The 13,896-nt window shown below is 46.4% G+C and overlaps 1 protein-coding gene across 2 annotated transcripts in view; it reads right to left on the bottom strand.

Annotated features, from left to right (window-relative positions):
• TPD52 (tumor protein D52) overlaps positions 1 to 8,674 on the bottom strand; it is a 119,832-nt gene extending 111,158 nt beyond the window's left edge. The window contains exon 1 of one of the 2 annotated variants that reach the window (XR_008839747.1): positions 8,511 to 8,674. Coding sequence is in view for 1 of the 2 variants with exons in the window: in XM_056483651.1 (XP_056339626.1) it covers positions 8,511 to 8,532 (22 nt within the window). In the remaining variant the exon portion in view is untranslated. The remainder of the gene's footprint in view (positions 1 to 8,510) is intronic. The other variant, XM_056483651.1, reaches the window with a different exon arrangement.
• Positions 8,675 to 13,896: the final 5,222 nt, after the last annotated feature.

Raw genomic sequence — 13,896 nt, 5'->3', positions numbered from 1 at the left:
GGAAGACCCATCCCTTTCTTGAGGGCCTGTACATGACATACTTGGGATACCAGAGCTGCACAGCACCTGTAAGTCTGCCCAGGCAACAGACAAAAAGGCTTGTCACAACTCTGAGCACAAAAAGGTAAAACATACCTGCCATGCAGGCACCAGAGCAGTCTCAAGAGAAAGACAAGAAGTCATTTCAGGTCTTTCTTTTTACTCAAGAACAAACTCCCAGCAAAAAATAAAAACAGTCTCGGAGCACAACACATGCAAGTAGCTTGCTGAGGAGACGAAACAGAACATGAATGGTGCTTTTAAGAGCTCACAGCTCCAAGCAAAGCACATTGCAGTAAAACAGCCTGTTTTCCTTCTGCCAAGACAGTGACATCTGGCAACAGGAAAGTCAATATTTAAATCAGGCTCCATTCCACTCCATGCCTAGGCTGGTATTACTGATGCTCCTCATCCCTGAATGCACGTCAGCCGCTCAGCAAAGCCTCTTCAGGGACTGCCTGGCGCAGGATTTTTGGTGCTATGGAAACAGCCTGCACAGTGGCGTGTGATCCACGCACGCACACCAGGGCCTGAGTGTGCGGGCACAGAACTAGCCCCTGCCAGCACTAATCAAAGCACTCTGAGCAGCCAGCAGGTTAAAAACACTGATTGATCTGGGGGCTTTCTGCTCTGCCTTCAGCCTGCTTCTCAAGGCTCCTCAGATGTAGGCAAAACACTTTTGAGACAGGCTGAAGGGATTTCTCCTCTGCATATCAACATAGACACTAGAGAGCAAGGTGCACTCTAGCACAGTAGTGTGCCCATTTCATAACTCTGACCCTTCTTTTGAGTAGGAAATTCTGGTTCCTACTTAAAGGACAGCTTCTTTAAAGATGCTTATAGGCAAGTCCTTGTACAGCTCCATTCCTGGGAACCTGTGTGAGGAAAAGTAAGGGACACATCAGGACTCCAATATACTTCTCCAGGGACTACAGGGTATCAGAAGATGCGAGTTCAGTGAAATGGCCTTTTTCAAAGGCAGCCCATCCTGGCAGCAGCTGAAAATGTCCCCTACTGTATGTTATTCCCAAGGACTGGATTGCTGTAGAACACTGCAATGAACATCAGATAGAGATTACTTAAGTAGAAGCATAAGGGGAGTTTCTTTTAAATTCTGCTATCCTGATCAAATTAATCAAGACTTTGTCATATCATTATGTGATACACATTTAGGCAGAGAACAGACAAAGAAGAGTAGGATCACTTCTTGCTCATCTGGGAACCCTGCTAGTCGTTTAATTCAAATACTTTAGGCAAGAAGTAAACAATGCAAAACAGACTCAAGCAACATCCTCAATGCTTACAACTGAAATATACAGCTTTGCCAAGCTAAAGAGCAGCTAAAAACGTTACTTATAAAGCTTTGTTTTCAAATTTTTGAGGTTTTACTCATGAACCAACATCACTACCACACATGGGCTCCAATCCTAGCAAAGCACCGGAGGAGCACCTGTCTGAAAACACCAACTCCAGCCCAGGTTGCCTCCCTTGGCACATCTTTTCATCTCTCCCTGGGGGTTAGGGGGTTCTGATGAAGCGTCACTTCCCTCTAGCTGCTAGACAAGGGAAAGCAAAACAGGAAAAATACCTGCTCTTCTGCCTCTGCTTGCTTAACCCACCACCCCCAGCAAGCTGCAGATGCTCCCCCAAATCTTTGTTACTCCACAGTACAACACTGCCATTGCTAGTGAGGACTCTGAGCCAAGCTTGCAAGGCCCCAGGACTGGAGACTTGTCAGGCTTAGTCTGTCTCTACCCTTCTTAAATTGCCTGTGGCTCTGTTTTACTTGATGTCTCTCAGAGTACAGACACAGAATGTGAGAATACAGGCATGGTACTGGAGAGCACAGGGTTGACAAGGGAGATCCCATGGCTGTAAGAAAGTCATCAGTCACCAGTGGAGAGGGGTAGTTGGACAAAACTATTCTAGAGATAACAGACAGCAAAGGAATAATATCTAGCATATATAAAAGACATTTCATATAATACATTTGGATGAAACACAGAGCTTGCAAAGCCATGAAAGAAACAGCAGATGTGTAAAAAGCAAACACAACAGAAGGATTCCAGTGGATCCTACAGTGAGGAAGAAACCACCACCATCCTATTCTTCCCAGAAAAGGAGTCACAATATGACAACTTGCTCTAATACCCCTGCCACCACCAAAATGATACTACCGGACTCAGAGGCCAGGGGAAGGATGAGTAAATCACCAAGAAAAAGGTGCAGAAACTAAGTCTGTTATTACTACTAAGACTTCATCTGCATAATAGTATTTTTATAAACTAACTCTTGAATTAGATTGTTAAAATTTCAATTACACTAATAATAAACAGGTTCTCTTACCATGAACACACATGAAGTGTGCTTCCTATTTATCTGCAAAGTTTTCAAGCACAGCACACATTTGTTGTTCTGCTGGGAGGCTACAAGCAGGAGAGGGCAGTTCAGAAGCCTGTCAGTCCAAACCACGTGTCACAGCACATTCCTATAGACCTCAGTTCTGCAGAAAAGGGATCATTCTAGGCTTGGCCAAGGCAGGATTTGGTGGGCCACTCCACTGTCAATCAGCATCCAAGGATACTTACTGCTCTGCTTTCACATTCTGGAATAGACAAGTTAGATTGCAAAACAGAAAGCTGCCTCTTTCAGTGACGGCATTCACACCACAGTAGTAGTGCTGGTTTCTCTCTAGATAGCATCAATCCACCTCTTTCTGCTCAAGAGCGAGCACCATGAGCATTTTTCCAAACACCAGCATTTGCTGGCAGCCAGTGCTGTGCTGCTGCCCCTACCCCACCCAGGGCCAAGTGGCTGCAGACTCCTGCAGCTGACTGACATCATTTGTACTTGTAATAGCAGAAAATCCACACAGCCATTTACACCTCTGCCAGAAATAAGTGTTTTTGTAGCAGGACAAGGGTACTCCAGAGCAGTTAGCCTGACTCATAGTATCATTCTGCCAAATGGCCAAAGCCAACACACAGCTATGTATTCTTTCACTTCTGCTCCCTTAACCAGATGCAGAGGAAAAGGAGGAAGACAAGTAAGAGGAAATGGCAGGAGGGACACTGAACTTTCAGGAGAGATCCAGATTAGAAAGTTCTGGGTAGCTGGTCTGTTAATGCAGCCCTTTTCAAAAGAGAAGGCTTGCAGTAGAAAGCCTGTCCTCCAATACACAGTTTTTGAGTGAAGATTCCCAATCACTCTGGTTAACACCCCCAAATATGGGCAATTTTGAAGACACTCTCCACATCTAACAGGAGAGAAAGCTGTCCCTCTGGAGACTTAAATTGAAGCTGACACAGAGTGAAAGTGTTGGCTGAACGAGAGCATTTCAATTTAGCGCTTAATCTTACTTAATGCTTGCTTTCCCTTTCAGTCACCCTTTGTTTGACATTTTTCTGCTTACTCATTGCAGGATATTAAAAGGACAAGGGTAAACACCTCCCTTCCTCCATATAGCAAATCTGAAATCACAAGTGCCTGTATTACAAAGACTCCAGTGGAGGCAACAGTGGGGTCATTCTCCTACATGGAGGCAAGCATCTCATAAAAGCACAAAAACCCCACACCCATCTCAGGTGTCTGCTGCTCAGAGCTCAGCAAATGACATTTGCTGTCTCCTATTAAGTTAAGAAGGAGGAGTTTGGGTTATTTTCTTTTGAATACTGGTCAAGAAACATTGGCTTTCATGAACACTCCTTGCACTGTATCTGCTGCCATGGAAACATCACTTTTTGAAGAGATATAGCACATATCCCCCCTTACCTGCAGCAACATCCAGCACCCTCAGGAATCAGCAATTCAAAAACAGCTCGCTGATTTTACATGGCAAATCTAGTCCCTAGTTTTCCTGCAAGGCTTCCCTGCACTGGCTGTCCTGCCAACAAAAGTTGTCAGGACATCTTCCTGTTAAAGGTGCAAACAATTCTAAAGAAAGATAACAAAGCCTTCCCAGCCTTTACAACACTCAGGTCAGCCAAAAGAGATTTTGGGATGTCCTTACCCAGTAGGGTCAGTGCATGGCAAAAAGCATCAGAAGCCACAACACCCACTTCCTCTATCACCCAGCTCCTCCTGGGACTATACTAACATCTGGCTCACAAAGCAGAGGTTGTCAGTCAAAGGCTGCTGTATTCAGCAGCTGTAGAAGACAAGGAGAAAAATGTACATACAAGATAGACAGGAGTATGAATAGAGATAGGAATGACATAAAAATGAACAGAGATAGCATTCCCAAGGCAGAGTAGTGCAGTATGTGGTTACTGACAGCCCCTGCAGATGGAAGGGGCTGTGCTCTGCAGCCTCCAGGCCCAGTTCATAGCAGCTCACAGCACTCATGCCCAGCCCAGAAGAGGTATTAACATATGGCAGCCAACTTTCAGCCATGAAAACCAGCTGTTCTCACTTTACCCACAAAGCATCCAGATCAAGCAGAGCAAGACACTTGCTCAGCCTCCACCAGCACATTCTTAAGCCAAAGCCAAGTTGCAGTGCTTTATTTTAGGCCAGAAACATCAGCCTGAGCCTCCAAGGCCTCCCATTGCTTTGGTGGGCATTCGCAGTGGGAGAAAGAGAGAACCCGAGGGCTGCTTCAAAGTGTGGGAAACTGGAACAAAAAAGAATTGCATCAGTTTCATGTCAGATTTTAAAAGCCTCGAGCAGTTACAGCTTGGCCTCATTGGAAGATCAAAGGATATAGATCCTTAGCTAAGCTTTCCCTGCACCAAAAGTTCTGAGAGTAGACCTTACTCTGCTGGAGTGAAGGACTGCACTGATTGCTTGGGACAGCATTCATTGTAGGGAACAGGGAGAAAAAGATCCATGCATACCACAAGCAACAGATTCTTCCCACAGATGGAGCACTGGCCTGGCCCCCTTCTCCATATCCTACTCAAGTGGGTGTGAGTATGAATGAAGAGTTCAAGTTACCCTTCAATGTTCAAGCACTGCAGAAGGCAGGAACAGCTGACAATGCTCCACCTCCAGCTGCCCACCCAACAGCTGTGCATGAGGTGCTCCAGTGTCCCTCCAACACAGCACTGATCCTCCACATTTCTGTACCTCACTGGCTGAGACAGGAGGACAGCAATACCATGAAATAACAATGTAATCCCACCCCACCAAGTCAGGACCTCAGCCTGAGTCAGAACAAGCTTTCCCCCACCAACACAGCTCTCATTCAAAAGAAATGAAAGCTTGCTGCTGTTCAAGGGATCTACTCGTGTAAGTCTTCTGATATTTCTGTCATTGTCAAGTCACTGTTAGAGACACTCAGCTCAGTGAAGTCATTCTTCCTTTGCAGTTCCCACAACAGCTGTCCACTTATATTTACTTACAAGTGTTTGATTTCACAATTGCACATTAAGTGAAAAAAAAAAAAAAATCATACCTACAGTACTGCAAGTACCTAGTAAAAAGAAAACAAATAAAGCAAAAACAAAAAGTAGGAAAAGGTGCAGCTTTGTCCAATGGGACAATGGGGGAAATCTTGTCCTACTGCCAGCAACAAGGTCTTTCAACACAATAAAGAATATTAAAGTCCATTCTCTCAGCCCCAAAAGTGCAAGTCAAGGCTCCAGGAAAAGAAACGCCTACATTGTCTCTCAAGAAATCACATGTAGTGTTTTGGGACTCCTTTTAAGTACCACAAAAGCCTGAAGATTTTGAAAGACACCAGGTTACATAAGTGAAGTGTTGCTGAAGCATAAGAGGAACCTCTGAACACAACACTAGAGATGGATCATTACCAGATAACTGTGCTGTGGTGCATGTGTTTGTGAGACTGCTCAGTGGCACAATCTCCTCACTCAGAACACTGCTTCCACTGTAAGGGCAGCTTCATCCTTATTTTTCCATTGGTAAACTGTACCAGCAGTGACAGTAACAGTGGCAAGTCAGAGAGAGACTCTTTCTGCAAGCAAAATCAGGTGTGGTCGTGGTCTGGTTGTTTGGGGTTTTTGTTTGTTTTTTTTTTCGGGGGAGGGGAAGAAGGAAGAGGGGACAGCAGTATCTTCGTGAAAGCACAACTCAGTTATTAATCTATTCAGCAACTAAGTCCATACAGTGAATCAGATTTTTGTTCATGACAAGTTAAAGCAAAGCAACAAAACAAGGGGCTCCTCATCTCAGTATAATATTATATCCATTTGGCTTGAGCTGACACTACTGCTTTGGTGTCTGTAATCACAGAGCAAGATTCTGAGTGCTTGGAGCCCTATTTCCAGAGCTGCTGGAGTGCACTGAGAATCACATGGAGCCATCCAGCCAGTCCAAATATCCCATCGCTGAAAACAAAGACATTTCAAGTGAAAAGTTGCTTAGTGATTCTCATGCTGCTGCTGGTAGGCTAGAAAAACTTTTTAAGGACTGCTGCCAAACCTGACTGCTCAAGAGGGAGGAGAGACTTAAGTACATTCTATACCTGGAGTGTTAGCCTTATCTAGTTTGGCTGCAGTCTTAACCATAACCTAGATTTTCTTCCTACCTCCTAACTACCACTGAGAAAGCTGTCACCATAACAACAAACCTCTGCCTCACAATTTCAAACAAATTAATTTCTGGTTGGAAGAGGCAATCCAGAATGTTTAAGCTGGCCCTAGAGACAGGACCTGGCAGCCTGGACTTTAACCACATATGTTGGCTTTAGTGTGTAATAATATTGTATCATCAAGCTGTTTCCAATGCAAGCACTCCAGTTTGCCAAGAAAGGTGGTTTTTGAAGTCTAACTGGCACAGTATCAGAAGCCTTTAATTAACTGGCACAAGTGTGTTAACTATTCTAGATTTTCCCACTGTACCTGCAGATCTCCACCTCACCTGAAGAGAAAACAGCATAATTACTCCAAAAAGTAGGCAGAGGAAGAAAGTGTTGCACCATGTTTGCTCTGTAACAGCCCCTTACATCATAGGTACACTATTCTGATAAACATCCTGACGTGCAATACCCTCTTTGTACAAAGCAATTAATGACAGATATGAGTACAATAGCAAAACAAACCTCTAGTAAATGTCAGGACTGCCACGAAAGTTTTTCAAAAGATCATGTTATTTTACTCTCCTTTCCCATCAGAAGTTGTTCAGTTTTTTATTGCAGTTGCAATAAAGATCTTGGCCTTTTTTATAGGAGAGCCTCAAAAACTTTGGGACAAATACTGAAATCAGTTTTAATGCTCCTGCAATTGGAATTAAAATTTGGAACAAACTGACAGTTGTGCTATTTTCTGGCACAATTCTGTTTGTTGGTACCCAAGAATAGGGTTTGGAAGTTGTTTTCTTTCCGTTTTTTGTTGGGTTTTTGTTTGATTTTAATTTATATTTATATTGAAGATAGACACAGGACTTCTGAATGGTTGAAGGAACCTCCCTGAGGTGATTCAGCCCCTCACCTTCTGGTCAGGCAGAGATAGCCTGACCTTTTCTGTGAGTACAGAGAAACTCAGCAGGCATTGTTAATTGTACAAGTGTACTACACAATCCTCGAAACACGCAAGTGGGAGCGAATGAAGGCGGGCACCAGGACCAGTTCACCTGGCAGAGCGCAGGGAACATTCCCAGCGGCTCGGGCACCTCCAACATCCCAGCCGCAGCAAGGGCGCGCTTCCCGCCATCCCGAGCACGCCGAGCCGGAAAACCCTGAGTGGAATCAGCCCAAGGGCGCACACACTGAGCTGCGCCAAGCAGCCCTGCCAGCTTTCTGCAGGTAACGCAGTGACCCCAGCCTGCCCTAGCCTAGGGGAAAGCAGCTGGCCTCTAGCTCAGGACCACACCATATAAAAGGCTCCAACTGATTCATGAATGGGTTGGATAAATGTAATACACCTCTGTGGGATAAGCAAGAACGTGCTTTATGCTTTACCCTGCATTCAGGTCGGTTTTCATCAGGGCACCAACTACACTCTTGGGCAAGCAATCCCAAGGTCTTTGGGTTTCAATAAAACATGAAGTTTTAGGAAGAGTGTTGCAGCCAGGACAACAGTGTTCCCAGGCAAAATGCTCACCAGCCGTGCTGCCGCCCAGGGGCCGAGGGGCAGCTGCCCAAACAGAGCCGCCAGCTGTGCAGCAAGCCCGGACCAGAGGGAATTAACAGGGACCAAACCCTGCGAACAGCGCTGGTCAATCAAAAGTTGCACACTCGTAAAATGGAAGAGCTTTACTTCTACCGCAGGGTGAAAGCAGAAAGTTTGTCCTGCCCGCGAAGCGCCGCGGGCAGGCCGGGATGCGCTGCCGTGCACCCGCGGCTGGGGCCCGGCAGCCGCCCGTGCTCCGCCGCCCGGCCCCGGTTCCGCCTTTCCCGAGCCGCCGGCCGCCGCAGCCCTGCCCAGGCAGCGGGCAGCCCCTTCCGCGCCGCCCCGGGCCCAGCGCTGCCCGGCCCGGCGGGGCAGGGCAGGGCAGGTCCGGGCCGAGCAGCGAAGGGCTGCCAGAGCCGCCGCCGTCCCTGCAGCGGCAGCGCCCACCCCGCGCCCTACCTTGGTCCCTCGGGGGCTCCATGGCGGCCCCGCGCCCGTCCCAGCGCCCGTCGCGGCTGCCCCGGCTCGGCTCAGCTCGGTTTGGCTCAGCTCGGCTCGACGCCCGCCCCCGCCGGCGCCTGGGTGGCAGCGGAGGCACCGCCCGTGCCCGCGGGGCGGGGCCGGCTCCCGTCACTCAGCGGCGCGGCCCGCCCAGGTGAGCGAGCACCGCCCGCCCTGCCTGCCCCGCCCGGATCGGCACGGCCCGGCACAGGTGAGCGAGCACCGCCCGCCCTGCCTGCCCCGCCCGGATCGGCCCGGCCCGGCCCGGCACAGGTGAGCGAGCACTGCCCGCCCTGCCTGCCCCGCCCGGATCGGCACCGCCCGCCCTGCCTGCCCCGCCCGGATCGGCACGGCCCGGCACAGGTGAGAGAGCACCGCCCGCCCTGCCTGCCCCGCCCGGATCGGCCCGGCCCGGCACAGGTAAGCACAGCCCGGCCTGGCCCGGCCCGGCACGGCCCGGCACAGGTGAGCACAGCCCGGCACGGCCCGGCCCGGCACGGCACGGCACAGGTGAGCCGCCCCCTCGCCCTGCCCCTCGCTCTGATCCTCACCGGTTGTGTCCTGGCCGCGGGGCAGCCCCGGCTCCGTGCGGAGAGGCACAACCAGCCTGGCTGCGGCGGACAGGAGGAAGCTACCGCCGAAGAGATCCAGATCACAGAATCGGTTAGGTTGGGTAAGATCTCTGAGGTCATCGAGTCCAACCTGTGACCAAACATCAGCTTGTCAACTAGACCATAGCACTGAGTGCCAAATCCAAACTTTGCTTAAACATCTCTAGGGACGGTGACCCCCACCACCTCCCTGAGCTGCTCATGCCCACGTCTAATCCTCTTTTCAGTGAAAAAAGTTCCTCTTAGAAATGTCTAATCTAAACCACCCCGAGCATAGCTTAAGACTGTGTCCTCTTGTCCTGTTGCTGCTTGCCTGGGACAAGAGGCAGATTTCCACCTGGCTACAAGCTCCTTTCAGGTGGCTGTAGAGAGTGATCAAATCACTCCTGCACCTCCCTTTCTCCCAGCTAAACAACCCCAGCTTCTTCAGCCATTCCTCACAAGACTTGTGCTCCAAACCCTTCACCAGCTTTTGTCCTTCTCTGGACACGCCCCAGCACCTTTGTGTCATTGTGGAAACTTCCTTCTGTTTTTATATCAAAATATATCCACCTGCACAAATTGCACTGCATTACAGGAATTAAACTGTGATTTTATTCTCACTTCAGAGATTATCCTGCAAGACTCACTAGCATTTACACCAGGCAAGATGATGGTTGTGGCTGCCTTAAAGAGACTTCAGCAGCTGAAGAAAAAACCAACAACTGTTCCAGCTGCAATTCTAGCTGCAATCACAGCTCTTTCTATTAAAATATCATTAAGTGCAGAGTTTTCATTATGCACTTTGACCGGCAGGCTGCCTTACCGAGAATATTAAGCTACCAAATAGATCTTTGCTTCAACCTTTCCAAATCCCTGGCCCTGACATCTATGGATTTGATTGTTTGAAAAGATCAATGTTTGTGCAGAATGAGCAGCAAGGCCTCCATGGCAGGGCTGTGTGAATAGCCAAATTGTCCCCAGCGTTCAGCATGCACAGTCACATGCTAAAGCAGGAGCACAATAGAGAGTCATGGGGTGCCAACTCAGAATGTCCTTGCATTGGATAACAAACAGCAGCAGCAAATCCAGGTAGCTTTTGATCCACAAGGCAGCTGAGGAATGTGAGCTTTTGCTAGGGAAAATGAAAGCATGTTTATGTTCTACCATATGCACAGTTGTAGCAGGAGGTTGTTAGAGTGGTGATATGAAAATAGGAAGTCAATTAGAATATACTCTGCATGTTTATATTTTTTTTCCTAAATATATGACTCTCAACACAAACTCATTCCACATATCTCAGACATGTTTTATGACTGTTTCAAAAAATAAATCAAATAGAGGGTACATCTGCTTCTATTTAAAAAAATAGATTTTTTTTCCCCCACGGTACTCCACTTGAAATCCCCAAGCTTTCCTACTGACCAGCTGATATGCGATACATTATCTGTAATCACAGTGGAAGAATATCTGTAGCAATAAAATTTGCATTCCTTTGCAGGTACTTTTCACTACCAGCAGCCCTGGCAGCTCTGAAATGCCTGTCAAGAATCAACTTGCAGAGCAGTGAAGCTGTCAGCATCTGTCTGCCTCTTGTAAGGGAAGGGATATTTCGCTAGCACATCCAAAAAAGCAAGAGCTAGCCATCAGGAAAGGACTACTGCCTGGAGAGCTGACTCAGTACCCTCTGCTAGTGGCATTCCCACCAGCCCACCTGAGCCTGAGCAGAGTAGAGCCTTGTTGATACCACCCACCCAGCTGAGGAATGTCATGTTCCATGCAAGTGCAGCCTGAATGCACGGTCTTGCTCCCAGTTTGCTGAGCTCAGTGTCTAAGCTTAAAAATACCCCCTTCCCAATCCTGCTGGATACTCTGCTGTTCAATTTCCCCAACAGCTGTGGCCCTCTCAAAGTAGCAATGGGGCTGCATGTGATGCCAGATCCCAAGCAATTCCCCAGCTGTCCTGCCCAAAAAATTTTAGATGCAAGAGAGACAGTCAAAACCCATCATCTCGAAATACAATGATATATTGTCTTTTTACACATTGCCCTGACTAGCAAGGAGATGAAATTTTTGGAACAAGCATGTGTAACTCAAACTGAAGCCTGTTAAAAGTTGTATGAATGCTGCCTACAGGCTCCAATTATGATCACAGAACACAAACACATGAACTGAGAAGAAAAGCCTGGATCTGTCCTGAAGGTCCAGTTGTGTCTATGAAAACATACAGAAGTGTAGGATAATGGGACTATGGGTGTACTGAGCTCAGTGCCTGCTACTTCTTGTTTCCTCCAATCAATTAAAAAATAAAAACAACACATACATGTATAGCAACCTGGTCTAGTAGAACATGTCCACTTTAGTGGGGTTGGAACCAGATGATCTTTAAGGTCCCTTCCAACCCAAGCCATTCTATGACTGTATTAAAGGCAAGCCTGTTAGAACTTGGAATCACCTAAATACAGGATTTGAAAATACTTTGTCCTGAGTGTCCCTGTGCAAGGGATGTTTATTGCCAGGGAATATTAGTAGAGCAGCAAACACAGAAACACCTGACATTATGGCTGTACATCACATTTAATTTCCCACTCACAACCCTGGAGCCTTCCCAGCACTCTGCCATAATGATAGGCTTGGTCTCCTGCTGTGGAATCAGCCCAATTTTAAAATACGTTCCCCCTAGACCAGCTGTTTATTGAAAATTACAAGGCAGTCAGAAGTGAATAAAGGCCAAGGTGTCGAAGAATTAATACTGCCAAAGTCAAGACATATTAAAGAATATACCTTTAAGTCTAATTTATTTACATTTTATTTCAAAATGAAGCAAAAGAGCACAATTGGCTTGGCTTCTTTCAATGCCTAGAATTACTTTATTAAGCTAAACCTCCATTCAACTACCTCTTCTAGGCAGAGAATTAAGCCCTTAGCTCCCATAAACCTGTCCCAGGCTCAGGGAAAAGAACCCTGCCATAAGTTAGGATCATGTTCAGAACTTCCAATGGAAATGGTTCCAGTGCATATAAAAAAGTGCACAGGATCAAAAGAGTGTGACATTCAATTTTAGTGAGAGAAGAACCTTGTTGCTCAGACATTTATGAATATTCATTGTGAAGTAGCTAAACACACCGTTTTCTGGCTCACCTTGTAGCTCCTTCCTCATAACCTCTGGCTTGGGCACACTCTTGCAAAGTAAACACTCAAAACCTTTTTAGCAGATGGCACACACATTCTGAACCATCAGTATAACAGGTAAATAAAAACTGTAACAAACCTATATTTACCATATGCCAGGTGAATATCACTGGGATATTAATGGAAGAAAAACATCCCTCCCTTTACATTATTGCCTGATGCACCAAGCATAACCCTGAAAGCACTTAACTGGATCAAAGTCCTGGCAACCAAAGAGGGGCATACACTGGATCAGAAATGCTATGCAGTATGTCCCTCCTGAGAAAGCATTAAATGTCTCTAAAATCATATCTGCCAAATTAGCTCTACAATTAAAAAGAGGCACTGAACAAGTAAGAGCCTTTGTAGGTTGGTGTCATCTGATTCACAAGTTAAAGAGTTTATAGTTTTGGATTATTTAGTTCTTGCTTAAACTCTTTCATGGAAAATAAATTCTTCACACCTCTTAGTGTCTACAGGTCAAGATCATTCCGTGGTACCCGCTGGGATAGATAAGCAGATGCCTAGTGGGATTCTAAAATCCCATAGGCTTCCACCTCATCACAAGCAAAGTGCAGCATGTTGCTGAAAATACCTGGGATGCCTTTCCACCTCTTTAAATGCCTGTGTGTCTACAAGTCCAAGGCCACTTTCGAAACCAGTCCTGAATTGGTTAAATGCTGAACACCCTGCAGTTCTAAGCATTTGAGGGAGAACACACTGAGGACAGGGCTGTTGGAGATGCCTCCAAAAGAACTTGGAGGTCTTCAGCTGAGTAGACCACCATAGAAAAGCCTTCACCAGCATTGTACAGTGGTCAGCTAGCTGTGAAACTGTTATTTGTCCTGGGCCAAATCCCAAAATCCTTACAGAAATTAAACCTTATATCGAAGGACAAAGTTTCTGCTGTCTACATGAGTTTGTTTCCTGTGACTAATCTGACTGCATGTGAAATTAATCTGCATGTGAAAGACTGTTAGCTGGGAGTTTGTGCCTCTCCCCTGTAGCAGCTTTTGGCACCCACTGTGTGCAGCTGCTAGCAAATGTGGGGTAAAAGGAATTGGGGTGGGAAGTAAAAGTTTAAAATGAATAAATAAATAAATAAATAATTCAAATCTCATGTTAAGTCTGCTACAGAAGCACTAGAGGGAGGGCTAGAGCGCCACATGAGTTTGGAATTCGTGTCTCTTAGTTATTTCATTATTTCCCAATGAAGGAAGAGTACCTACATGCTTATTTTAATTAAGTCCCCAAATATCCTAACACATCTTATTCTGGATGAGATACATACAAGAAATTGAGCATAGATGTTCACACAGATGCTCAATGCTGTAAATATGTATCTAGGATTACCTCATATTTCTCTTCCCCCCCCACCCCTGCTACTTTCACTTGTGAGCAGAGGAAATGTCTCTAACTTCTCATAACCTATTTGTCTTGTACCACAACTGTCTTTGATAACATTTGCTCAATTATAGCTACAGGAATGATGTGATAAATTGTTCTCAAGCCTTCTAGCTGTTTCCACTTATGACATAAATATATTGATTAACTGCTGCTAATTAGTTAGTCACAATTATTCT

This window comes from Oenanthe melanoleuca, chromosome 2 (genome assembly GCF_029582105.1).
Source record: "Oenanthe melanoleuca isolate GR-GAL-2019-014 chromosome 2, OMel1.0, whole genome shotgun sequence".
Classification (NCBI taxonomy): domain Eukaryota; kingdom Metazoa; phylum Chordata; class Aves; order Passeriformes; family Muscicapidae; genus Oenanthe; species Oenanthe melanoleuca.
Note: the sequence above shows the minus strand (reverse complement) of the source record. Positions and strands in the feature narration are given on the sequence as shown.